This window comes from Symsagittifera roscoffensis, chromosome 2, assembly GCF_963678635.1.
Source record: "Symsagittifera roscoffensis chromosome 2, txSymRosc1.1, whole genome shotgun sequence".
Taxonomy (NCBI): Eukaryota; Metazoa; Xenacoelomorpha; order Acoela; family Convolutidae; genus Symsagittifera; species Symsagittifera roscoffensis.
The window spans coordinates 33,140,941-33,168,712 of NC_087063.1; the positions used below are offsets into that span (position 1 = coordinate 33,140,941).

The 27,772-nt window shown below is 34.0% G+C and overlaps 2 protein-coding genes across 3 annotated transcripts in view; one reads left to right on the top strand and one right to left on the bottom strand.

The window, feature by feature from the left end:
* LOC134840258 (TLC domain-containing protein 4-B-like) overlaps positions 1 to 27,772 on the top strand; it is a 520,491-nt gene that overhangs the window by 87,102 nt on the left and 405,617 nt on the right. The window lies entirely within an intron of this gene.
* Positions 4,019 to 19,086, bottom strand: LOC134840128 (uncharacterized). The gene is made up of 6 exons (XM_063855819.1): positions 18,581 to 19,086; positions 17,986 to 18,136; positions 5,538 to 5,801; positions 5,284 to 5,364; positions 4,563 to 4,723; positions 4,019 to 4,367 (listed from the first exon to the last, which is right to left on the bottom strand). Exons 1-6 carry the CDS (start codon positions 18,796 to 18,798, stop codon positions 4,154 to 4,156), a joined length of 1,089 nt encoding a protein of 362 aa, XP_063711889.1. The 5' UTR covers positions 18,799 to 19,086; the 3' UTR covers positions 4,019 to 4,153.

Below are 27,772 nucleotides of genomic sequence, written 5' to 3' on the forward strand. Positions count from 1 at the left end.
AAAAACAAACTTTCCAAAATTTCTTCGAAAGTTGGAACAAAACCTGGGTCTTATGAACTAAACGGCCCAAATTCATTTCTACATCTCTTGAACTGAAATTAATGTGGATGAATTTGATTGGCTAATTATCCAATCAAGTTCCATCTACATTTTCTGCCATTTCAATTGAAATTTCAAGCAGATTATTATTATTAGCCGAAATGATAAAGAAAATTGAATTTTGTTTTGTCGAGCCATTTTTTTGAATTTTGCTTGTCTGGGCAAGGTTTCACAAGTGACTCAAAATAAATTTGATAATTTAACTCAAAGTTCCACCTTTTCGGCAATTTCGACTAATATTTTTATCTGCTAGAAAAGTTGATCGGAATGCCTGACCGTATAACATGAATTTGATTGGCTAAAATTACCCAATCAAATTTGATCGCATAATTTCCAGCTTACGATGTAGAAAAATTGATTTTGGGCCGTTTAGTGCATAAGACCCCAAAACCTGCACAGAGGTTCTATGGTTAATGCTCGATTTTCATGCATTTTTGTGGTCAAAAATGTTGCCGCCATAATCAATTATAATTATTTATTGAGACTACGCCATAATCAAATATAATTACCTTTTGAGCCATAGTCAATTATAATTTCGACCAATTTTGCCGACTTTTTTTATGTGGAAAATCGATTTTAGCCTTTTTTTGGAAAATTTTGACCAAAAAATTGCGTGTTTTGGGGCGCGCACCGCCCTCAAAATTAGTCATGTTGGCGCGGTTGTCAGCGAAAAATGGATGTCGTAAAGTTTTACTAAAGGGGTGACCCTTTGAAAAATTTTGGCAACCGGAATTGAGAGGGGCAGTCGCCCCCTTCCCCCTCCCTCAGTTACTACTGTCTTTCATGATCCATTTTTTCTTTAAAATTTGAATTGAGTATAATCCATTAAAATCAACTATAAAGAATTGTACTGAAATATAACCTGTACAATTTTGAAACAAACTTTTTCCAACTTTTTCTACTTTCATCACGGCCTACGCGTTTTCTTAACCTATTGAAATTTTTGAAATTTTGCCAAAACCTTATCCATTACAAATTTATCAGCCCCTTCCATCATTATAACCCAAGATTTTTGAAAAGTTTTCCCAACCTTGAGAACACGACCCATAAAGGATGTTTTTACACATTTTATCGCAAGACGACATTCTTAAGAGATGACAATTCGTAACAAGCGACATATTGTAACAAGATATTGGCAGGTAAAACACGCTTGCTCCGCTGCGCTTGCATCCGGCTCGAAAGGAAAAGTGTTCCCCGCTTAGTCTACTGTTACTAATTGTCGCTTGTTACGAACTATCGCCTGTTACGAATTGTCGCCTGCTACTAATTGTCGCGTGTTACAAACTATCGCCTGTTACGAATTATCGCCTGTTACGAATTGTCGCCTGTTACAAATTGTCGCCTCCCTGTTCTTTCAAGAGCGTTTTGATTAAAAAAAACTGCGACATTCCGGTCAAAAAACCTGTCAAAATGGGAGAAACTTAAATGAGTAAATGTAAAATACAGGGCGGTAAAATTTTCGAAATTACAAAGATGTTTAAAAATTATGAAATGAAAAAATTGAAAATACGATTTCTAGCCGGGTTGAAGTTCATTTTGAATAATTCAATTTCTTTTTTGAGAAAACAACGGTCTTGTTTTGAGGTTACGGGTTTGTGTTTGTCATTGTCAGGATAATTTTTGGAAAAAAAAAACACTTTAAAGTCAATTTAAAATAGACTTCATTGCTTTGACAAAACAGAATATGATCCGAAAATCCTTGAATGTAGACAATAACTTAAGTCCAAAATGCTTGAAAATTGTTTTACAGAGTTAAAATAGTTTTTAGTTGTAGTGTGCAAAACGACCTTGTCTTTGGGGCAGTATGACAGTGCCGAAGTACAACAGTGCAAAAAAAAATAGTTCAACAGTACCGAAAATGAAAAGTCTGTGTTCAACAATGCCTAAAACTTGAACAAACTTGGTCCTTTTAAGTGCGGCAATCAAAAGTTAAACGGCAATCAGTTACAATCTTAAGTGACACTTTATTATTTTGAGCGAGAATATTTCCAAGTTAGACGTTTTAGCGCCAAAATAACTGTGTGCAAATTACACAGTTATTTTGGCGCTAAAACGTCTAACTTGCAAATATTCTCGCTCAAAATAATAAAGTGTCACTTAAGATTGTAACTGATTTTAACGTCAAAGTTGCAGACATTTTAGCGTCAAAGTGATTTTAGTACCGAAGTTCGAAAAAAAACGGAATATTTATGCTCGGTGTGGTTTTTTTGTCAATTTTTGCTGATCAAAGTAACATTTTTTCGAAAAAATTGTTTATACTCCATTGAAGATATCAACTACTTGAGTCCAAATTTATAAGGATATTTTATCTCCAATTATTTTTGTAATATTTTTAGGGTTTAAAAATTGCCAAATTGGCCAAGTTCTGGACTAAATTATGCGCACTTTGAAGAAATTATTCATTATGCTGAGAGCGTTAAGTAATTTTTTCACACGTGCCTAATTACCCCGCACAACAAAATCGCTCCAAATTGAATTGAGGCTAGCGGTACGACTCAATTTGTCACACTTTGATATTGTCGAAAATTTTTAGGTTTTCAATAATTTATTTTCCCAAAAACTATTCGATATGAATTAAGGGACTGTCGGAACATTCAGGGCTTTGCCGATGATACGAGCAGTCTTGTCTTGTGAATTAGCGTCAGTGTAATTTGCGCTCTTTAGAAAACGCGGTTAGATTAATCTGAATTTTTTCCGCCTATTTTGGCACTGTTGTATTTCGGCACTGTTGAACTTCACCGTATATTTGTGCCACCCGGTATTGCGCAAAAAAACTCATTTAAGGTTCTTTTAGTTTCCCACCATATTCTGGTAGGAAGTATAGAAAAATCATGCAGAATTAATTTTTTCTATAGAAATTTAAAAAATTTCAAATGTAGCATTCTTCATTGGAATCTTGGTTGCAATATGATTGACATAAGATTTTAACATTAACCAATTGAAAGTCACTTCATAAGATTTTTAAAAAAATGTTTTTTCAAAGTATCTGGCTTTGAGTAATCATTGCGCAATACAATCCAGTGTTACTTTGGAACAGCCATCTGAAATAAACGTTGTTTTGTCGAACAACGTCTATCAAACTGCGAAATGGACGAATCATATTCTTGTGATGGTGAAAAAAGCGTTGATAAAGACCGCGAACGCTCCCTCAAATAATATTTTAAAAAATTAAAATAAAAAGAAGGGGAAAAACTGTCTTGCAAATTTTCCCCAAAACGCCCTGTACTTTTTTGAGTTTTGTATTGGATCAATTCTTAGCCTACTAAAACTCAAAGCTAGCTAAAAGTGACAATAATAATATTAGGGTATTCGGTTGCGAATTGAAAACATCAACCCGACTTATTTTTGCGATGAAGTGGCTACGTCTTCAACTCTCAATCGAAAAGTGTGATCTTCGAGGCCCACCATGATTCGTGCTCGATACTTGAGGCTGGGCAACATTACTCAGCCCAAAAAATAAGCAAAAAATTGCATGCTGTTTGCAACCAGGGGCTCAAAATCAATTCTCGTTAAAAACTGAACGGCTCGTAGGTTAGTCTCTTTCCTCGTGGAAAAACCGTATTAAAAAATGGTTAAGCTGGCGTAGCTTTTCATACATTGCTCCAACTATTTTGGCATCTTGATTGGTGTGTGGTTGCTTATGGTGAAAACCTTTTACCAATCAATCAATGAGTCAGTCAACGTTTTCTGCGAACGTAAAAAATATCTATCAACATTAATTAGGCTATAAGGGATCAGTGATCGAACCTCAAAATCACACTCTCGCCCCTCCAACCCTTCCGCCGACCACAGCATCGCCTCAAACCAGAACCCAAAAAGGACATACCACTCGAAATTGTATTCTAAAAGAAAGGTTTCTTCAATGTGTTTCCTATGATAATTGTGCAATTGTGGTCGGAATATTAATATTTTGTCCGCCGTCGGCGCTGCAACCTAAAAACGTTTTTAACTGAAGAATTGACTTTGAGTATAGTACGGCCCTTAAGGAGAAGATTACATATGATGGCGTTTACAGTCAAAATGAGTCATATACGATTCTGACTTAAATACGATTCTACATGAGTGAGCAAGCGTCTGTGTCGTGAATCCGAGCCTGTTCGCTTTCCACATCTCTGTACACTTTAGTGCTGATCTCTCTCTCCCGCAACGCGGCGTGTGCCACCCGACGCATCATCTCGTCCCGCAATTGCAGCTCCCGCTTGTTCTCCTCCGCCCGTTTGTCCGCCGCCTTCTTCTTAACTCCGTCACGCCACTCGGTCTCCTTGCGCCTAAGTGAACGTTTTTCTCAATTCAACTTTATTACTGTGTTCAAAGTAGCTTTTTGACGAATCGATCTTTCCAAGAACTCGATACTTCTATTAGGTTATACAATTAAATTTTCAGAGCAATCACAAAGCTTTCAAAAATCAATTCAAGGTAACCGAATATCATCTTCAAAGGAATCAAAAAGCATTTGCATCTACTTCATTTCATTGAGAAACAGTTGCTTCTGCTGATAAAGGAACTCGCGTTTGTAGGGCTGTCTGCTCATCTGTTCCACGAACTCCAGCAGACTCTCCCTCTCCCGTCCATACTCCCCACTCAAGTCCCCCTCACTCCCGAAGAATAAGTAGCGACTACCCACCTGAAGCAGAGACAAAAATAACGTTTTGCTTGAAATATTTCATTTTGGCTCTTAACGCCACTCTTGCGTTAAGAAATATTTCATTTTGGCTCTTAACGCTATGAGAATTAATTTCTTTTTCTTCCCACATCCCCACCTAAATAACATAATAATCAATTAGATGGTTTTACAAAGGTAAGCATGAAGAACAAATATGTTTTTCATGGCCTTAGTAGTCCGCATGCCAATTTTGGTAACCATCGGACAACGCGAACAGAGAAACTAGATATAAAAATTCGATTACTGCTGCAACATTCTTTAGCAAAGTTGACTCTTGCAAATCTGCAGTTTTGCTCCACCCAATTTTCACAAATCAACCCAGCCAGCTGTGTTAAACTATCTTTTAAATCAATTTAAGGTCCTATCTCAGCCTCCGAACTTAAGGAAGACTTTAACTTTTTACTCTTTCACTCTGTGCAATACTCACTATTGATGATTGTAAGATTAAGAAGGGGGCAGGGCAGCAGGGGGATTGTGTGAAACAAAAAACATTAGGAATATATTTAAAAAAATAATCACACCTCTTCGAGTAAGTTGCGAAGTCTCTGGGGAGCCAGTCGGAAGTAGTCTTCCGAACTCAGTCCATATTTGGCCAAATCACGCTGAAAACACGATAATCGAAGCCATTAAAAACCATCACAACCAGAACAGTCCCTTTGTATTTTTCAAAATTTTTTGTCAATTTAAAAGATGTGTACAATTAGAAACCAAAGCAAAATTCTGGAAAAGTATTCCATTGGACAGCAGATGTAAGTTGAAACCAATCAGGCTTAACCTTGAGGTTGTCTGATCTTGAGAATGCGACAATGCAATGTCGTTTGAACACCTCTCCGAAGAAGGACTTGTACACATTGAAACAGTCAATGTCCTCCCTCGACATGGAAGTGTCGCATCTCAACACGAGTACAAATGCGTGTATGAACCCGAGGTGTCGCATCACTTCGGAACCCACTGATTTGAGGACGGAGACGGAGTCGGTGCCTATGCCCAGGAGCCCGGGGGTATCCAGCACTCGAACTGTCACTTCACCACTCTGAAGCTAAAACTCGACAAAGAGTCAAATTCCTGAAGCATAAGCAATGATTGAATGAGAGCTGAGCGCCTCATCTGAAAAACTCTCGTTCGAGCCTTTTTTTTCTGAACTGCAAAGAATTTTTTGAATTTGAGAATTTCAAATTTTTCAAACTTGTGATTGTTGATTATTGAGATCTTGGAGACTGTAAAAAAAACACTCAAACAGCTGGTATTCGCTCATATTTTCTGCAAATTTTGGGTGCAGTAATTCACGGAAAACGTTTTTTTTTCTTCTATACAACATGATAGATTTATTGTATAAATTTTCAAAAGGAGCTTTACTTAAGCTTCGCGCAAAGCTTCTGGGTACTTCAGAAAAGTATGACTAAATGTTAAGAATCGTTTTGAATTGAAAACAGCAATTACATGCATCTCCTTTCTATTCTTCTATCCCCTATGGTAGCTACTAACGATATATCCACAGTAAATAATGAATAGTTTACCAAGCCTATGCGAAATTTTCACATATTAACAAATCTACCAATATACATGAGGTTGTTAAAGGGAGCTTGCGTAAATTGTGATACAAAAGTGACCAGACTACGGTAAGAGACACATTGTATGGCAATCTATGGTGAAACATACATTTTTTCAGAACTCGACGAGGAGAAAAAGTTATAACTGAAAACCTGTCTGCAAACTTTTATTTCAAAAGTATTGTAACCTGCTGAAATTGAAGCGATAACCGCTACTAGTAATTAATTGCAGCTGTTGCTTATTCAGTGGTCTTTTGTTTATGCTTCAGTTCGCTTCGCCTATCGGTGCATATTAAACGATATTCAGCACAAGTAAGTTTATAAAAAAACGAAAAAATAACAAATTTTTACACATGTCAAGCTTTGCATCACACAAAAAAAAACGAACAATATGAAAAAAACTAGGTCTATTAAAACTTTCGTATGTCTCGATAAAATTTGAATCTATGCAAACATGCCAAGCAAAATGTTTGAGTTTTCAATTAGCGACGGATGAAAACTGACGAAGCGAAAACAAAGCCAACCATTTTTGAGCAGACACCAAATGAGCCGAAAAAAAAAAGAATTTTGTGAAAAAGTTTCAAGTCCCCTTAAAAATAACACTTGCTACTATAATCAACATAACCAACCGACATTTGGAAAAGAGAAATGAACGCAAAAATAAACAAAAAAAATGACTTGTGTTTTGATAAAATCTCAATTTTCAATTTTGAAGAAAAAAAAGATGGCTGTAAACTTCTGCGAATTTCTAGAGCAATTTATAATTAGCACTTTTTTGATAAAACTAACCCAAAACGAGAAAACTGGATCCTTGGGTAAAGTTTTTGTTCCTCTGGGAAAACTGATAATTAAATTCCATTCTCATAATTAGAAGTCGATGACGTTTTTTGCGATTTTTACATTGGATCCGAAAGTTTGCCTGCATTTTTACCAAAGAAAATGAACTTAACTTAAAAAAATTTAAAGTCAGACCGCGAAAAAGTAATTTTAAGCCTAAGCAAATCTTCGGACTTTTTCCCGAAAATAAAAACCAAAAAACAATTCATCGCGAAAACATTTATACGAGTCTGAACTACGTTTTTCGAATTAGAAAAACTGATATGGTCTTGGATCCGAGCGCTTGATCCTTTGCGACAAAGCCCGCTCCTTTCCACCACACTACTGGACCCAAATTTTTATTAAATTTACCTTCATTAAAAAATAAAAAAGCAAGCTATCAAATGATTCAAGTGATTCTGTTAAACTAATTGTTAAATACATAAAAGTCAATATTTCACTTTGATAACGCTTTCTTATCGTAAGTGTAATTATCACAAGCGTAGAAGATCTAATATATCAAAACAAAATCATAAAACAAGTGGATCAAAAAATCTATTGGTCAACAAAAACGTATTAAACAGTTTTCAAGCCAGCAAACTTTTCTGCAATTAAGCAAAAATAGACAGAAATATAAAGCAAAATAAACAACAAAAAATCAGTACCGGTTTTACAAATAGTCATGACCGATGCTTCAATAAACCGGCAACAAAAATTCATCTACACCAAAAAAGACTTTTTAGAAAAAAAAGGAAATTGTTTGAAAATATCGTCAGAAATTTATAAACAGAAAAAAAATTCAACAAAAAAATAAATTCGAAATCAGTCGTCATAAACCTTATACAATTTTTGATCTACTCAAATTAAACCCGGTGAGAAAAAAAGATTATTTTGATCTGGGCTGACACGCATAGACCGAAAATGCTAATTATACAATTTCATGAGATTCTATTAAATTGCTAATCCGACAATTTTCATACATTATTGCTGAATTAGTGTAGAAAATTTTAAAACCTTTTTTTTCAACAAATTTTGGTGTATCATCATAAAAAAACTTGATAAGCAAAAAGAGCTTATCATACAAATGCTTATCATGGTGTGTCTAGCATTTTTTTTGATTGCGTCTCCAAAGATTACAAAAGAGTTTTAGAATCGCACGAAATTTTTTATTGATCGCAAACAGAATTTTTGCTCCAACAATCAATTCGAAAAAGTTTTTTTTAGGATGCCAAGTTTATATTTTTGTCGGCATAATGTATTCATAGGTAAACAAAATTTGGATTAATTTTCCGTTTCTCAAAAAAAATGTTTTCAAAATGCACCGCTTCTGGGTACTTCAGAAAAGTATGACTAAATGTTAACAATCGTTTTGAATTGAAAACAGCAATTACATGCATCTCCTTTCTTTTCCTCTATCCCCTATGGTAGCTACTAACGATATCCACAGTAAATAATGAACAGTTTACCAAGCCTATGAGAACTTTTCATATAATGACAAATCTACCAATATTCATGAGGTTGTTAAAGGGAGCTTGCGTAAATTGTGATGCAAAAATGACCAGACTACGGTAAGAGACACATTGTATGGCAATCTATGGTAAAACATACATTTTTTCAGAACTCGACGAGGAAGAAAAGTTTTAATTGAAAACTTGTCTGCAAACTTTTTTTTCAAAAGTATTGTACCTGATGAAATTGAAGCGATAACCGCTACTAGTAATTAATTGCAGCTGTTGCTTATTCAGTGGTCTTTTATTTATACTTCAGTTCTCTTCGCCTATCGGTGCATATTAAAAGATATTCAGCACAGATATTCAGCACGGGTAAGTTTAAAAAACGAAATAAATAACAAATTTTAACACAAATATCAAGCGGAGCTTTGCATCACATGTAATACATCACAAAAGAAAAACAAAAAAAACGAACAATACTGAAAAAACTAGGTCTACTAAAACTTTCGTTTGTCTCGATAAAATTTGAATCTATGCAAACATGCCAAGCAAAATGTTTGAGTTTTCAATTAGCAACGGATGAAAACTGACGAAGCGAAAACAAAGCCAACAATTTTTGAGCAGACACCAGATGAGCCGAAAAAAAAGATTTTATAAAAAAGTTTCAAATCCCCTAAAAAATTAACAATTGCAACTATACTGAACATAACCAACCGACATTTGGAAAAGAGAAATGAACGCAAAAAAAAACAAAAAAAAATGACTTGTGTTTTGATAAAATCTCAATTTTCAATTTTGAAGAAAAAAAAGATGGTTGTAAACTTCTGCGAATTTCTAGAGCAATTTATAATTAGCCATTTTTTGATAAAACTAACCCAAAACGAGAAAGCTGGATCCTTGATTAAAGCTTTTGTTCCGCTGGGAAAACTGATAATTAAATTCCATTCTCATAATTAGAAAACGATGACGTTTTTTGCGATTTTTACCTTGGATCCGGAAGTTGGCCTGCATTTTTACCAAAGAAAATGAACTTAACTAAAAGAAATTTAAAGTCAAACCGCGAAAAAGTAATTTTAAGCCTAAGCAAATCTTCGGACTTTTTCCCGAAAATAAAAACCAAAAAACAATTCATCGCGAAAACATTTATACGAGTCTGAACTACGTTTTTCGAATTAGAAAAACTGATATGGTCTTGGATCCGAGCGCTTGATCCTTTGCGACAAAGCCCGCTCCTTTCCACCACACTACTGGACCCAAATTTTTATTAAATTTACCTTCATTAAAAAATAAAAAAGCAAGCTATCAAATGATTCAAGTGATTCTGTTAAACTAATTGTTAAATACATAAAAGTCAATATTTCAGTTTGATAACGCTTGCTTATCGTAAGTGTAATTATCACAAGCGTAGAAGACTTAATATATCAAAAAAAATTATAAAACAAGTTGATCAAAAAATCTATTGGTCAACAAAAACGTATTAAACAATTTTCAAGCCAGCAAACTTTTCTGCAATTAAGCAAAAATAGACAGAAATAAAAAGCAAAATAAACAACAAAAAATCAGTACCGGTTTTACAAATAGTCAGGACCGATGCTTCAATAAACCGACAACAGAGATTCATCTACACCAAAAAAGACTTTTTAGAAAAAAAAGGAATATAATTGAAACTATCGTCAGAAATTTATAAACAGAAAAAAAATTCAACAAAAAAATAAATTCGAAATCAGTCGTCATAAACTTTATACAATTTTTGATCTACTCAAATTAAACCCGGTGAGAAAAAAAGATTATTTTGATCTGGGCTGACACGCATAGACCGAAAATGCTAATTGAACAATTTCATGAGATTCTATTAAATTGCTAATCAGACAATTTTCATACATTATTGCTGAATTAGTGTAGAAAACTTTAAAACCTTTTTTTCAACAAATTTTGGTGTATCATCATAAAAAAAACTTGATAAGCAAAAAGAGCTTATCATACAAATGCTTATCATGGTGTGTCTAGCATTTTTTTGATTGCGTCTCCAAAGTTTACAAAAGAGTTTTAGAATCGCACGAAAGTTTTTATTGATCGCAAACAGAATTTTTGCTTCAACAATCAATTCAAAAATGTTTTTTTTTAGGATGCCAAGTTTCTATTTTTGTCGGCATAATGTAGTCATAGGTAAACAAAAATTGGAGTGTTTTCCGTTTCTCAAAATAAATGTTTTCAAAATGCACCGCTTCTGGGTACTTCAGAAATGTATGACAAAATGTTAACAATCGTTTTGAATTGAAAAAAGCAATTACATGCATCTCCTTTCTTTTCCTCTATCCCCTATGGTAGCTACTAACGATATCCACAGTAAATAATGAATAGTTTACCAAGCCTATGAGAACTTTTCACATAATAACAAATCTACCAATATACATCAGGTTGTTAAAGGGAGCTTGCGTAAATTGTGATACAAAAGTGACCAGACTACGGTAAGAGACACATTGTATGGCAATCTATGGTAAAACATACATTTTTTCAGAACTCGACGAGGAAGAAAAGTTATAATTGAAAACTTGTCTGCAAACTTTTTTTTCAAAAGTATTGTAACCTGATGAAATTGAAGCGATAACCGCTACTAGTAATAATTGCAGCTGTTGCTTATTCAGTGGTCTTTTTTTTATACTTCAGTTCTCCTCGCCTATCGGTGCATATTAAAAGATATTCAGCACAGATATTCAGCACGGGTAAGTTTAAAAAACGAAATAAATAACAAATTTTTACACAGATATCAAGCGGAGCATTGCATCACATGCAATACATCACAAAAGAAAAACAAAAAAAAACGAACAATACTGAAAAAAAACTAGGTCTATTAAAACTTTCGTTTGTCTGGATAAAATTTGAATCTATGAAAACATGCAAAGCAAAATGTTTGAGTTTTCAATTAGCAACGGATGAAAACTGACGAAGCGAAAACAAAGCCAACCATTTTTGAGCAGACACCAAATGAGCCAAAAAAAAAGAATTTTGTGAAAAAGTTTCAAGTCCGCTTAAAAATAACACTTGCTACTATAATGAACATAACCAATCGACATTTGGAAAAAAGAAATGAACGCAAAAATAAACAAAAAAATTGACTTGTGTTTTGATAAAATCTCAATTTTCAATTTTGAAGAAAAAAAAGATGGCTGTAAACTTCTGCGATTTTCTAGAGCAATTTATAATTAGCATTTTTTTGATGAAACTAACCCAAAACGAGAAAACTGGATCCTTGGGTAAAGTTTTTGTTCCTCTGGGAAAACTGATAATTAAATTTCATTCTCATAATTAGAAGTCGATGACGTTTTTTGCGATTTTTACATTGGATCCGGAAGTCTGCCTGCATTTTTACCAAACAAAATGAACTTGACTAAAAAAATTTAAAGTCAGACCGCGAAAAAGTAATTTTAAGCCTAACCAAATCTTCGGACTTTTTCCCGAAAATAAAAACCAAAAAAAAATTCATCGCGAAAACATTTATACGAGTCTGAACTACGTTTTTCGAACTAGAAAAACTGATATGGTCTTGGATCCGAGCGCTTGATCTTTTGCGACAAAGCCCGCTCCTTTCCACCACACTACTGGACCCAAATTTTCATTAAATTTACCTTCATTAAAAAATAAAAAAGCAAGCTATCAAATGATTCAAGTGATTCTGTTAAACTAATTGTTAAATACATAAAAGTCAATATTTCAGTTTGATAACGCTTGCTTATCGTAAGTGTAATTATGACAAGCGTAGAAGATCTAATATATCAAAAAAAATTTTAAAACAAGTGGATCGAAAAATCTATTGGTCAACAAAAACGTATTAAACAGTTTTCAAGCCAGCAAACTTTTCTGCAATTAAGCAAAAACAGACAGAAATAAAAAGCAAAATAAACTACAAAAAATCAGTACCGTTTTTACAAATATTCAGGACCGATACTTCAATAAACCGACAACAAAGATTCATCTACACCGAAAAAGACTTTTTAGAAAAAAAAGGAAATTATTTGAAAATATCGTCAGAAATTTATAAACAGAAAAAAAATTCAACAAAAAAATATATTCGAAATCAGTCGTAATAAACCTTATACAATTTTTGATCTAGTCAAATTAAACCCAGTGAGCAAAAAAGATTATTTTGATCTGGGCTAACACGCATAGACCAAAAATGCTAATTATACAATTTCATGAGATTCTATTAAATTGCCAATCAGACAATTTTCATACAATATTGCTGAATTTGTGTAAAAAAATTTAAAACTTTTTTTACAACAAACTTTGGTGAATCATCATAAAAAACTTGATAAGCAAAAAGAGCTTATCATACAAATGCTTATCATGGTGTGTCCAGCATTTTTTTTTGATTGCGTCTCCAAAGTTTACAAAAGAGTTTTAGAATCGCACGATAGTTTTTATTGATCGCAAACAGAATTTTTGCTCCAACAATCAATTCGAAAATGATTTTTTAGGATGCCAAGTTTATATTTTGTCGGCATAATGTAGTCATAGGTAAACAAAAATTGGATTGCTTTTCCGTTTCTCAAAATAAATGTTTTCAAAATGCACCGCTTCTGGGTACTTCAGAAAAGTATGGCTAAATGTTAACAATCGTTTTGAATTGAAAACAGCAATTACATGCATCTCTTTTCTTTTCCTCTATCCCCTATGGTAGCTACTAACGATATCCACAGTAAATAATGAATAGTTTACCAAGCCTATGAGAACTTTTCACATAATAACAAATCTACCAATATACATGAGGTTGTTAAAGGGAGCTTGCGTAAATTGTGATTCAAAAGTGACCAGACTACGGTAAGAGACACATTGTATGGCAATCTTTGGTAAAACATACATTTTTTCAGAACCCGACGAGGAAGAAAAGTTATAATTGAAAACTTGTCTGCAAACTTTTTTTTCAAAAGTATTGTAACCTGATGAAATTGAAGCGATAACCGCTACTAGTAATTAATTGCAGCAGTTGCTTATTCAGTGGTCTTTTGTTTATACTTCAGTTCTCCTCGCCTATCGGTGCATATTAAAAGATATTCAGCACAAGTAAGTTTATAAAAAAACGAAAAAATAACAAATTTTTACACATGTCAAGCGGCGCTTTGCATCACATGCAATACATCACAAAAGAAAAACAAAAAAAACGAACAATACTGAAAAAAATAGGTCTATTAAAACTTTCGTTTGTCTGGATAAAATTTGAATCTTTGCAAACATGCCAAGCGAAATTTTTGAGTTTTCAATTAGCAACGGATGAAAACTGACGAAGCGAAAACAAAGCCAACCATTTTTAAGCAGACACCAGATGAGCCGAAAAAAAAAATTTTTTTTTAAAAGTTTCAAATTTCCTAGAAAATTAACACTTGCTACTATAATGAACATAACCAACCGACATTTGGAAAAGAGAAATGAACGCAAAAAAAAAAACAAAAAAAAATGACTTGTGTTTTGATAAAGTCTCAATTTTCAATTTTGAAGAAAAAAAAGATGGTTGTAAATTCTGCGAATTTATAATTAGCCCTTTTTTGATAAAACTAACCCGAAACGAGAAAACTGGATCCTTGGGTAAAGGTTTTGTTCCGCTGGGAAAACTGATAATTAAATTCCATTCTCATAATTAGAAGTCGATGACGTTTTTTGCGATTTTTACCTTGGATCCGGAAGTTGGCCTGCATTCCATTTTTACCAAAAAAAATGAACTTAACTAAATAAAATTTAAAGTCAAACCACGAAAAAGTAATTTTAAGCCTAACCAAATCTTCGGACTTTTTCCCGAAAATAAAAACCAAAAAACAATTCATCGCGAAAACATATTTATACGAGTCTGAACTACGTTTTTCGAATTGGAAAAACTGATATGGTCTTGGATCCGAGCGCTTGATCCTTTGCGACAAAGCCCGCTCCTTGCCACCACACTACTGGACCCAAATTTTCCTTAAATTTACCTTCATTAAAAAATAAAAAAGCAAGCTATCAAATGATTCAAGTGATTCTGTTAAACTAATTGTTAAATACATAAAAGTCAATATTTCAGTTTGATAACGCTTGCTTATCGTAAGTGTAATTATCACAAGCGTAGAAGACTTAATATATCAAAAAAAATTATAAAACAAGTGGATCAAAAAATCTATTGGTCAACAAAAACGTATTAAACAATTTTCAAGCCAGCAAACTTTTCTGCAATTAAGCAAAAATAGACAGAAATAAAAAGCAAAATAAACAACAAAAAATCAGTACCGGTTTTACAAATAGTCAGGAACGATGCTTCAAAAAACCGACAACAAAGATTCATCTACACCAAAAAAGACTTTTTAGAAAAAAAAGGAAATTTATTGAAAAATCGTCAGAAATTTATAAACAGAAAAAAAATTCAGCAAAAAAATAAATTCGAAATCAGTCGTCATAAACCTTATACAATTTTTGATCTAGTCAAATTAAACCCAGTGAGCAAAAAAGATTATTTTGATCTGGGCTGACACGCATAGACCGAAAATGCTAATTATACAATTTCATGAGATTCTATTAAATTGCTAATCAGACAATTTTCATACATTATTGCTGAATTAGTGTAGAAAACTTTAAAACCTTTTTTTCAACAAATTTTGGTGTATCATCATAAAAAAAACTTGATAAGCAAAAAGAGCTTATCATACAAATGCTTATCATGGTGTGTCTAGCATTTTTTTGATTGCGTCTCCAAAGTTTACAAAAGAGTTTTAGAATCGCACGATAGTTTTTATTGATCGCAAACAGAATTTTGCTCCAACAATCAATTCGAAAATGATTTTTTAGGATGCCAAGTTTATATTTTGTCGGCATATTGTAGTCATAGGTAAACAAAAATTGGATTGTTTTTCCGTTTCTCAAAATAAATGTTTTCAAAATGCACCAAAAGCGTATTTTTGTATTGCATAATTTTGTGTGCTTTGAGCAATGCAAAATCAATTAAAGTTTTAAATTCGAACAAAACTGCTCGTATCAGAGTGAAGCCTTGAATGTTCCGACTGCCTTTTAGGGTCTATGAAACAGTAATAACATTAAAAAATTAAATGAAATAAAACAAAATGAAAAAAAAATTTTCTGAAATTTGAAATACTTCTAAAAAATCACCCCCCCACACGCCATATTAAGAACAAAAGGATAAATTTCGTTCTTTGTAAGTTTCGCTCTTTGCAATAATTCACTTATCGCAAATAAGCGTCTTTCAACCAATTTGGAACGATTTCTAAGACGGATTTAATCTCCGCTTACGCGTTAATAGCGCGAAATATATCGCGCGTTAATTGTCCCAAATTGGCCGAAATGGCAATCTTTAAACCCCTGTAACTTTACAAAAAAGATCACAGGTGAAATATCTTTTCAAATATTCAAATTTGAGCTCAGGACAACAATACCTTTCGAATGATATAGAAAAAATTCCGTCAAAAATGGCTAGTTAAAAATTCGAAGTTTGTCTGAAGAAAAAAAAACCCCTACCCGAGCACAAATATTCCGTTACTTTCGTATCAAAAGTCGGAACTAAAACAGCAATTTAAGCAATTTTTGCTGAGCGTTACGAATTTGCTACTTTCATTAAATTGTATTTAAATGACATCTAGTATCAAACTGTTTCCAGTGCATTGTACATGCAAGACGCTACGCTTTTGGTGACTCTAGTTCTGAGTCACCAGAGTCTTTGTCACTTGTGTGAGTGTAAACAGAGCCCACAGTTGTTGAAAAGAAAACAAATTAAAGAAACTGCTAATCATTAAAAGATTCGTGCAATTTTTTGTACTATAGGAATTGTATAAAAAGTGTATGATTAGCTTTTTTCCATAGATGAAAATTGTATAAATTGCATTTTTGTTCAACCCCACGTTTTTGAACAAAAACAGACTTAAAGAACCAGCAAAACAAAGATAAAGATCATTAAATTGAGCCACTGCAAACAAGAACTTATTACGGAAGCCAGGCATAATTGATTGAGGCCGAAAAGTTGAAAACAATAAACAAATTCGAAAATTCTCTTATGCAATCTTCTAATCAATTCGAACTTTTTTTTGGCTCACCAAGAAAATGACAAAAAGATCTGAAAGAAGTTTTGGAAGTCAGTTGCTTTCTCCATGAAGTTGCTTTCTCCAAAATTATGATTATACAGAAACTAAATCGACAAAAAACAAGCACACAGATTATATTCCAAAAAAGCGGAGATTTTCCGAGAAATAACAAACAGAACTCAACCGGAATCTAACCTCATGACTCTTGCCGCCTTATACATGGGTTGTAAATTTGCGTTTAATGCACAGAAAGAGTTTGAGGTTAAGTCTTACACAAATCGGTCCTTTTTTACCCTCCTCAAACAATTGATTTTCAACTTAGAAAAGCTTTTTCAACTCAGTCACAATTCATTGAAACGTTGTCTCCAGTTACCCACCCCCTCGTAGAATTCTAAAACAAAACTATTCAAAAATTGCTCGCAAAAAAGTTGTAAAAACAAGTTCATCTGTTCACACTGACACGTTTTCATGCAGTTCATAACATGAAAAATATTATTAAATATGAACAAGACTGCTTGTACCAGGGCAAAGCCCTGAATGTTCCGACTGCCTTTTAAGGTTTATGGAGCAGTAAAAACATTAAAAAGTTAAATGTAAAAAAAATGAAAAAATTTTTTTTCTCTAAAATTTGAAGTTTTTTTTGAAAATCATCCCCCCACACGCCATATAAAGTACAAAAGGATAGATTTCGTTCCTTGTAACAAATCAATTATGGTAAATAAGCTTCTTTCAACCAATTTGGAACGATTTCTAAGACGGATTAACTCTCCACTTACGCGTTAATAGCGCGAAATATATCGCGCGTTAATTGTCCCAAATTGGTCAAAATGCCAATCATTAAACCCCCATAACTTTACGAAAAATGATCACAGGTGAAGTATCTTTTCAAATTTGAGCTCAGGACAACAATACCTTTCGAATGATATAAAAAAATCTCGTCAAAAATGGTTAGTTAAAAAGTCGATATTTGTCTGAAGAAAAAAAACCCACCCCGAGCACAAATATTCCGTTACTTTTGTATCGAAAGTCGGAACAACAATTGAATTGCAAAAGAAATCAGGGAGTGGGACTGGAAAAGAGTCGAAATTATGCATGGTGATCAAGTTGACTATTGTGAACAGATTTGTTCTTCAAACATTATAGCGTTGCATCACGCATTTAACCATAACATTAGAGAAAAAACAACAACTATGAAAATGGAAATAGTGGGGGAAGTTGAAAAAAGCCTATAAAACAAGATGAAACAAGTGTAAACTCTCACGTATGAATTCTGTAATTAAAATTTATAAATGGAAAAGTCCAGTCGCCGATTGCAATACCCTTGATAATGGCAATGGTAATGGGATCAAACTAGCCTCATTCAGCTGGCAGTGGTGAGTGGGGGTGGTGGGGAAGGTGTGGGTGCTGAAGATGAAGTTCCCAAATGAACTCTTCCCCACCCCTGCTTTGCCCAGTAAAACTATGTTGATGCACTTGGTAGAGTTGAACGAACAGGTGGAACCGTACCTACAGAAACAGTTATACGTGTCAGTAGAATTGTTTTTTTTTGCAGTCTAAGTTTCATAATTATAGTAATTAATATTATTTCATTTTCACTGGATATAGCAAAACTTGATAACTCCAGAAAAAAACGGCGCACAATTCACGTGGAAACAATGTGATCCAAAACATGGGCTCATGAGTTAATTGTAACCTGGACTTAAGCCTTCGTTTCTTAAAAATGGGGTCAGAATTTGAGAAACAATGAAAAATGCATGAATAACCAAAACTCATCGATAAGAATCCTTAAAAACCTTAGCTGTTTCTATTAAGTTAAAGTCAGCTAAAACTGATTTAATCCAAATGAAACGCAAGAGCTGCTTTTACAAAAAAAAGTATTTAAATATGCAAATGACCATGATTAAAACTGAACACTGTCCGAGTGGACGAATAACAGGTGTGAAATGTTACCTGGTGGAAGCAGTGGAGGAAGAACTGCCTCTGCCTCCTTTTCTTATCCCCTCCGCTGTAGCCCCTCTCCCCCTCCGAGAAGAAGTCTCAGTTGCATTTGAACAGGAAGATGACGCCACACTGCTGGTGTCGTTGTGCTGTTCATTGTCAGACAGGGCGACCGAACTTCGCCCCTGATGACCGTCGCCGCCACTACCATTACTCACAGCACGCTCCATGTCGCCCTTGTTTGCAGGTCACCAATAGCTTTTTCAAACTGAGCTTAAATTTTGAGTTTTTGGAAAGAATTTGAGTTTTGAAGAATACGAGAAGATTTTTTCGTTTCTAAAATGTTTCTGAAGAAAAGTTTTTTAAGCAAATTTGAAGTGATTGTGATTGTTACTAGTAACTTTTTATAAATTAAAATATTTGATTTGTTAAAATTGCAAGATTTAAAAAGCAGCCTACAATGTAGTAATCAATATTACTAGAGAAATTGAAACCGACAATGGATCTCTGAATGATACTAAAATTATATTAAAAGCCAGTGAAGTGGCACATCTTTTTATTAATAAATTTCATTGTTCCCGAAGTAGTTATTTCCCCTGGAAAACTACTTTTTGCTCCTGCTCGTAGCATTTTCATCATAATCACCAGCAACAAAAAGGCAGGGACAGCAGCGGCGGATTCAAAATTTTCTTAAGGGGGTGGGGCTGATTTTCAAAAAAAAATCGAAAATTTTGATGATTTGTTTAGGTCGACAAAATTGATTTTCAGACCTTTCACATATCACTACAAAATCAAGAATTTCATGGGCTCTTTTTCCTTTTCCACCCACCTGCAAATTTTTATATTTGAAGTTACTGTTCACTTTGTCCGATTATCATGAAAATTGCCATGCAGACTGATTAGGCCATGACAAACATATTTGGTCTTCATAATTAACCTTGTAAAACAACTCGTTAGACCATAAAAATCATGTTTGAGTGAGGTGGGGGAGGGGGAAAGGAAAATGAGCCCTCTATTTTTAACGCAAGAATTTTTTGAAAAAGAAACAGGCCAAAAACAAGTGTTTTCAGGTACCTTTTGAAAAGTTTTGACCAAAAATTTGCGTTTTTTTCGTTGCGCGCTCACTCTCAAAATCTGTACATTTTGGCGTCGAAGGAACTTTTTAATAAAAATTTTAGGGCCAGGCAGCCAAAAATGGATATCTCAAAATAGTACAAATGGGCGACCCTTTGGTTCGGCAGGGGGTCGAATCCCAGGGGGATGGGGGCAACCGCTACTGAGGGTCAGAAATTTTAAAGGAGCCAGTACCATGTTTTCCGAAAGGATTTCAAATGACGCCCTCTCATTTATCTCACAGAAAAGTCGTACAGCAGAGAGCGAACAATTTCAAAGCAGGCTAACCATAGCAGGGATTTGAGTTATGTACGATTGACTGTACTCATAGAGTAATTTCAGATAAGGTACACCGTCTGCTCGTCACGCTATCTTATTTTCGGCCGGATAGATTAGTGCAACTTCTTAGTCTATCACCGATCTTAATCTTAATCTCATATCTCCTAGTCTCAATAGATCTAGTGTATACTGGTTTATGCGAGTTAGTTTCCAGAAGGAGAACACCTGTTATTTAGTTTAATTCAAATTGCTCTGGTGCTGAAACTACAAGTAGTTTCAGCACTTACAAATAAGTGTTGTGTTAGTTATGGAATATGATTGGTTAGTTGAGAATATTTTATAGAATTAGAGAATTATAATTATAACCGACTATAAATTCTAGTTTAGAACTGGTTCCACCCATCCGGGGCTTAGAGAGTTTTTAGTTTTTTATTGGTTTAAAATGTAGTGAAGGACGGGTGATGTAGGTTCTTTTAGAAGTTGCGAGCATTGGTTTCTCGGGGGAAGAAGAAGTGTGGCTGTTGATGTTTGACGGGTGAAGATTGTCATGTTTGTATTTGTAGATGGGTCTCGTTGATCGTGGTAGTCTTGTGTGATTGTGTCAAGACTTCTGATCGATGAAATGATGTATCGATTTCGTTAAGTTTGGAGCGAGACTGCATGCATGGCGAAGTCTGACTTTTCCGGGTGAAGTGCCAAGTGACTAGGATCTGTACGTGTATTCAACATCGATATGGCCATTGATCTGGTTCAATGGTTTTCCTTTGCTGCGACGTTGGGTCCATACTTTAAATCCTTTGAGGTAGTGACTTTAGGCAGCAAATCAAATAGATTTGCCATTCCGAAGTTGGAATGTGATTGGGTTGTCGTCTCCTTTGCTGCTCGTCTTTTGGGCTTTACGAAATCTATACATACTGCATTTATCTTTTACATATATGAATTGCTTTGTTAATTTTAGTTTCAGTTTTGATTTTTTCTTAATAGTTAACGTAAAAGCGTTTTAATAATGGTTAGGTTATTTTTAAAGAGTCACCCACCCTAGCGCAACTATTGGCAAAAATAGAGTGTGGGTCACAAAGCGTGATGTAGCGCGGTGAGTTAGGCCGGCTATAGAGCATGCTCAGGACGTCCCTCTGGTTGGTGAGGCCAGGAGTGGTGTATAACTTTGAGGTTTCATTGTGCAGAGTCTCTTTTTGTGTTCAACCTTTTGTTTCGTTTTTATTACCTCTTTTTTTTCTCATTTTGTTTTGGTTGTGTCATTTTCTCAAAAATCTAGTTTAGTTTGGTTTGGTTTTGTCTTTCGATTTTTTTGTGTTTTATTCGATTGTGGTAAGACTTGAAAGTGGTCTTCAAAAGAATAATGTATCCAGTTTTAATCTGGTTTTAGTGTGGTTTGGGTACCGCGGGCTTTTCTTTCTCAGTCATGCTATTAGTTTGTAATTTTGTGACGTTAGTAAGCTGCGTTGGTGTTTGTAGTTTACTATACAATTCCTTTCAACCGGGTTAAAGGAAAGTTTGAAATTTGTGAAAACTTTTTAGAGTTGTTATCAGTGAAATTTAAAATTTAAAACTCATTTTTTAAACAATTCTTCGTGGGCGAGGTGTGCGATTGTGGAAAGAAATTATGGGCGAGTGAATGAGTAAAATTTTATAAAAGAAGCGTCATGTAAAAAGGTTAGTGCTTGAAAGTATTTATCTGCGATTTTTGTGAATTTACTGCGTTGAAATATAACTTTACTGCTTTTGGGGAAGTTTTCAATTGTTGATTTTACTGCTTGGTAAAACGAAATTTATTACATTGGGGATCAAATATTTACTTACTGCTATTTGTGAGAAATTTTACTGCGATTTGTCAATACGAGTTTTGAATTTTTAAGAAAGAAGTTTTCAATTTTTTATTTGTTTTTGTTTGGTTTAGATGATGGTGTGATGAGATCTAAAAGGAAGTGAAACATTTATAAAGAATGAATAGTTGTGTTTGAGTTTTATAGTGTAGAATAATTAAATATACTTACCTAATCATCAGCAAAAAATCCATTTGGAAAAATATCGTGAATGACATTTGATGTTGTTAGAAGTTTAACAAGTAAGCGGGTGATATATTTAGTTTGTAGTAGTGGCCAAAGCAATTCAAGTGCTTTGATGATCTTGTGCTCTTCACTACTTGGTGAGAATTCATGCGGTGTGATTCCGATCAGATTATGAATCTGATGATTTTATTTGATGCTATGTATGTATTCTAGGGGTGGGATTTTAACGTACATGTATATATACACGGACTGTATATATTTGTGAGGGAAAATTAGTGGACTGGATTCATCAACAATAAAAGTTCGGGTTATTGGGCAGAATGTATACATTTGTCTGATAGGATCGTAGTTTCTAAGGATTCCTTGCATGTTAGTGTCTTTGATACAATATGTGAAGTTTAAGAAAAATGGTGAATTGTATTTGGAGTTAATAAATTGAAATCGATGGTAAGGGTTTAGTGATGGTGTATTAGTTGTGTAATGATGTTGTATGAATTTATAGTCAGTGTATGTGTGAGTTTGTTTTTTTTTGCGTAACATAATTTGATGTGAGCAGTGTAAGTCAAATTCTTTGGGTGTTAGGAAATTAAAGGTTAATGAGAAGTGGTTAATTTTACTGAAATAAGAGTCGTAAGCTTTTGTGTCTCGAAGTGCTGCGGATATAATGTGGTCATATTTTTTATTCATGCAGTTGATAGTAAATACATATGAAGTTTTGATGAAAAATTTCTAAGTTAGTTGGGGGTAAGCGTTAGTATCGTCATTTGAAAAGATATCTTCATTGGGTCGTGCAATGACGTGATCACAATGGTTAATTGAAAATCAATTCGCTTTTTGTGCAGTGAATCTTTTTAGTGTTTGGTTTAATCCGATAATATGTACTGTTTTTTGTGTAATGCTGTAGTGAAATGATATAGCCTAGTTTGACATAATTCATTGTCATCTGAATTATTATTTAGTTGAAGTGGTAGTATGAGGTCCATGAAATAGTGGGAAATATTGCGTTTTCGTTAACATAATTTGGTTGGTCGTTGTTAGGATTTGAGTGGTACTAAGTAAATTTTGGAAAAAATGGCAAGCCTACTTGGAGAAATTTTTTTGTGTTTGTATGAAGTGGATGACCCAGTAAGGTCTGAGCTGGTCGAGGGTTAACAGTGAATGGAGTACTCGGGAATTTTCGTTTAAATACTCGGTGGGTTCGGGTTTCTCCAGTAGTGGATGGGGAGTTGGAGGATTCTGAGGATGTCATGGTCTGTGAGAGCTGATGAATGGTTAGTGTGTTAGTGTGTTGTAGTTGTTGTTGAAGGGTTATAAAGTTATCTATTTCGTTTTCAAGTTCAGTATCGACGGAGCTAGAGTGGTCAGGTGGGTCGCTGGTCACTGGGTAGTAGATTGGGGTTGCATCAGTGTAGCATCAGTGGGGTTGCATCAGTGATTTGGGAATGGATGGGTTGAGAAAAGGTGGATGGGCTAGGTTCGGTGTCTGCAAATTCATCGGGGGTTTCGATATCAGAGTTATTAAATTGTGAAATGGTGTGAAAAACTGAGTTCATTTAATAAATGTTTGAATCCATGCTTGGTGAATTGTTAGTATATAACGGTTCAAGGTAGGGACCACTTAGTGGTAAGACTTCGGAGTGACGTTGGAGGTTAGATGGGTATGAAAGGGAACGGTTGAGGGATCCAAACTGGCGGCTCATCGTGGGCCAAAAAGAAGGTTGTTCTGAGAACGGAAGTTAGTGGTATGTGGTTGTTCTATAATCTGTTCATACGTCTCGTCTACAGTTGGTTGTTGTTGTAAAATGTGGGTAACTGGCTTTTGTGGGTATCTATGATTTGTTGAGATGTGCTCTGTTAGATATATGTTTCGGTAATTTCGTGATACTAAAGATAATGGATGGTATTTTGTAATGTATGTAATTGTGGTGCAGTAGGTGTCTTGTGAATAATCAAATGTATTGGGTGCAGCTGATAGTTTTTTTTATTGTATTCACTTATTTGAGCGTCTAAAAGTATTTTGTTAATTGTGGTTTAAAATATTCCGAAAAAACCTGCGAAAAGTATGCGTGCTACACTTGCTTGTTTGCTTACTTGTATGTGTATTGCGCATGTATTGTAAACTCCTTTCAATAATGAAAAAAGAAATTCAAAAAAACAGAACATTGCAAATAATATAGTCAATCTTTCTAATTTGGAGTAGGGCCATCCTAGAAAGGCCAGTAATTCATTTTTTAAAGTTACAAAACTAAAAATAATGATAGAGGAAATATCTTGTGGACGGTATTTTACATGGTACCTTGTTTCGTAATCTTCGTAATAATAATTGTAATCTTTTATTTCTTTAAATAATTCACTGTAGTCTTGTGTGTAGATGTCTGAAAATCCTGCGGTTTCTGCAAGTTTTCGTAAATTTTGGTCAATGGATTGTCTTTGTATGGTGTCCATTTTTGTGAAGAGTTCTAGAAATTGTTGTGTGCGGATGTGATGTTGTTTATCTGATCTGGAGTATATAATTATTGATTATAGATGTATATTTGGGTTTCTAGCAATAGCTTTGTTAATTATTGGTAAAAATTTCTCTAATGGTGGCATAAGTGTTGGGTATGATGTGAGAAGATAGTATTTATCTTCATCGGGATTTAATTGTATAACATTGTGGCCATTTTCAGATCCACATGGAATGGCTGTATCCCAAAAATATGGTCAAATAAAAAGCGTATCAACAAAATGTACTTTATATCTGTAGAATATGGGATTCTTTTGTAACATCTTTTATCTTCAAATACATATAATGGTGATACTTTTTTCGTACATGTGTAATACCATAATATATTTCCTTATATTAAGTGTAATATATTAAAATTGGATCTAATTCCTGACAACAAATATGCTGCATAAGTTATTTTTAATACTGCAAGTGCATATGATTGTAGGATTTGTAATCGTTCAAGTTCACATAAATGATGAACCGTATCTAGTTCTGATAGTGACTTTGCTTGAAAATTTCTACTTATTGTGTAATCTATTTTCATATCTAAGTGGATTTCATAATGAATTGCATCAAAATAAGTATTGTTCATAAGTGATAGTTCTTGTAAGCATGTATTGCTTTTGTCTTGCGGTCTAAGTTTTCCACCAGTTCTTCCTGCATTTTTTAGAAATGATACTGGGATTTAAGAATTTTCATAGTTTTTGGAAATTTGATGTGTTAGTTCTGGTATAATTATTAGATTTCCCGTGTTCATGTCGAAACTTTTTTCGTATTCCACAAGGATTTCTGAGAATTAGGTTTTATAAAGTGGAGTGTTATACTTGCAGGCGAGTTCTGTTTCTGGTTAGATTTGAAAACGTGTTAGTTTGTTTTGTATAATATTGATATTTTTGAAACGTTGATTGTTTTGTCTGATTTTTTCAGGGTTTACTTTACCATAAAGAATGGATTCAATAAAAAAACTTTTTTGATAAAATTTAACCATTCTTGCGTGTATTTTCGCAACTTGAAATGTGGTACATGTCTTCGGGGAACCAAACAATTGCTGCTCGTGTTCTTGTTGTTGGATCGCAATATCCTTGGCCATTTTTACAAGGTAATCGGATTCCTTGATAAATTATAGTGTCATCTTTTAAATCTCGTGTTAATTGTATCTTTTCTCATTGTATATTTTCTAGTAAAAAAACATAATTTCTTGATATCCTTCGTTTTTTGAGTGAGCTCTGCATTAGAAGGGTTGTTAATTCCAATGTGTGGTATCCAATTTTTATCATAGACATCATAAGTTAATTGTCCATGTGCGCCTTGGAATGGGTTTTTGTCATCTAGTTTTATATTACCTTGGTATCTTTCAAGTTCTGCTTGATGTGCAGAGTCTGGAAAAACTTGAAAATTTACTAATTTTTGATTTGTGCCTTCATTTGTGGTTTATTTTAATCGATTAAGTTTGTTTTTACAATCTTCAGGTGCTAAGATAAAAAACCTTTTAATTTTACTTTGATAGAAAGATTCGTGATCAAGTCTATTTTTGTTTCCATTTGAGACTTGAGAACAATGAACTGTTTTCTCTGAGAATGTTGCTGTAAACGTGTATCCATTTAATGTTGTAGCTCTAGCTTTTAAATAAAGTGTCGCTACTATAATTGTTATTTCTATTTCTTGTGGTTCAGATTCACATTGAGTTTTTTTATTTATGGCGTATTTATGTAGTGTTTTTTGCTCATTTTCTTCACAATCATAGTGTGGGACTAATAAATCTTGGGGTCCTGATCGAGGGCAAGGGTTTTTTCATTTTTTGTTTCTGAAAAAGTAAAAAGGGGTAGGGTTTAACAGAGAAACTTTTTAAAAAAAACATGTGTAGGATAATTCTGAATAGGGATTATAGAATGTAATGTATCCAAGAGTCTTCTTTGTATATCAATCGTATTTATGGATAATTTCTGTTGTGATGAATGGGGGAGGTAATGATTGAGCTGTTATATTTGGTAGAGCTAAGGGGAGAGGGTGATGTACTAGATTGTTTCACTTTACTGTTATTTCAAATTTAGGTGTTAAATTGTCTTGTGTAAGGATTTGTATATTGTGTTCCTGTCTGTCTTTATGAATGTCGTGTCTATATTGTAAAATGTTGAGTGCCCAGTTATATAGTCTGTTACTGTCGAGGTGTTGACTGAATAGTGGAGGATGTGCTACGAATGTATTCCAATCTAATCGTAGGGATGTATTATTGGTTAAAAGTTCCTTACATCTATCGTTCAAGTTTGTAGGAAAAACTTGGAGGAGATGATGTTGTTGAGATCCGACTTATTGAAGGGGTTGAAGGAAGTGAGAGGGTTTCTGGTAGTGATAAAGATGTTTCTGATGAGATATCTGTAGTTCATTTACCAAATTTGGTTCTCCTTGAGTGAAAGCTTGTGTCATCCAATGTGGGAGATGTTGTGTTGAAGATGGGGGGTTAAATGGATTTTCATGATTTTGTTCGGATTTGGGGGTTAATCCTAGGTAGTCCGGTGGTATGTTTGGAGTTTTTTGTTGTGAGCTAGATTGTATTGGTGGGGGGTACTTTGGATTGTACTGCTGGAAAAATCTACAGGATTTTGAGTTTTTGATGAGGGTATGTTAAAATGAAATCTGGGAGTTGTAAGTTCTATTTCGTCTTGGATGTATGATTTGTCTGTTTATTGTGGATGTATTTTGGTTTTGACTTGGGTGTATTGTTCTATTGAGCTCTTGTTGAAGGGAAAGTTATATATTTTATGTTGGTTCGTATTGTGGTTCGCATAGGGATGCGTGGCGAACTACAGGTTCTAAAGGTTCTGATAATAGTGAAAGTGTTTCTTCAAATGTATATAGATTTTTTGAAATGAAATACGTGTTGATGATTGAGGGTGGTTTGTCTGACTGGATGTTGGTGTTGTTGGAGATTCTTGGGATCTTGTAGTCTATGGGGACTGTTGTGTGGGTTGTTGATTAGCAATTTTGAAAGATTCTTTATATTTTTTACCTATGATGAAAATTTATGTTGGTTATAATATTGTTCTATGAAAATGATTAGGAGTATTGTTGCTAGTGCAAAGGTTATTATTGCCTTTTTGTACATTTGATTTTTTCAAAATTAGGGAAATCAGGAATGTGAAAAATATTACTAAAAGAAGAAAAATGTCTTTCTTGTTAAAGGTTAGTCTTAACATTTAGATAGTTGTTGAAATATTGTACCTGAGGAGGTGGTCAAGGTTTTTGCAAAGTTGAGGTAGGTTTTGTGGAGTGAACAGAAAATTATTAAAAACTGCA

Excerpts from the sequence above, each read along its gene's own strand:
- LOC134840128 (XM_063855819.1), bottom strand. The coding sequence starts at position 18,798 with ATGGAGCGTGCTGTGAGTAATGGTAGTGGCGGCGACGGTCATCAGGGG. Across the intron at positions 18,137-18,580 it reads TCCTCCACTGCTTCCACCAG|GTACGGTTCCACCTGTTCGT; the intron begins GTAACATTTCAC and ends CTGTTTCTGTAG. Across the intron at positions 4,724-5,283 it reads TTCGCAACTTACTCGAAGAG|GTGGGTAGTCGCTACTTATT; the intron begins GTGTGATTATTT and ends TCTCTGCTTCAG.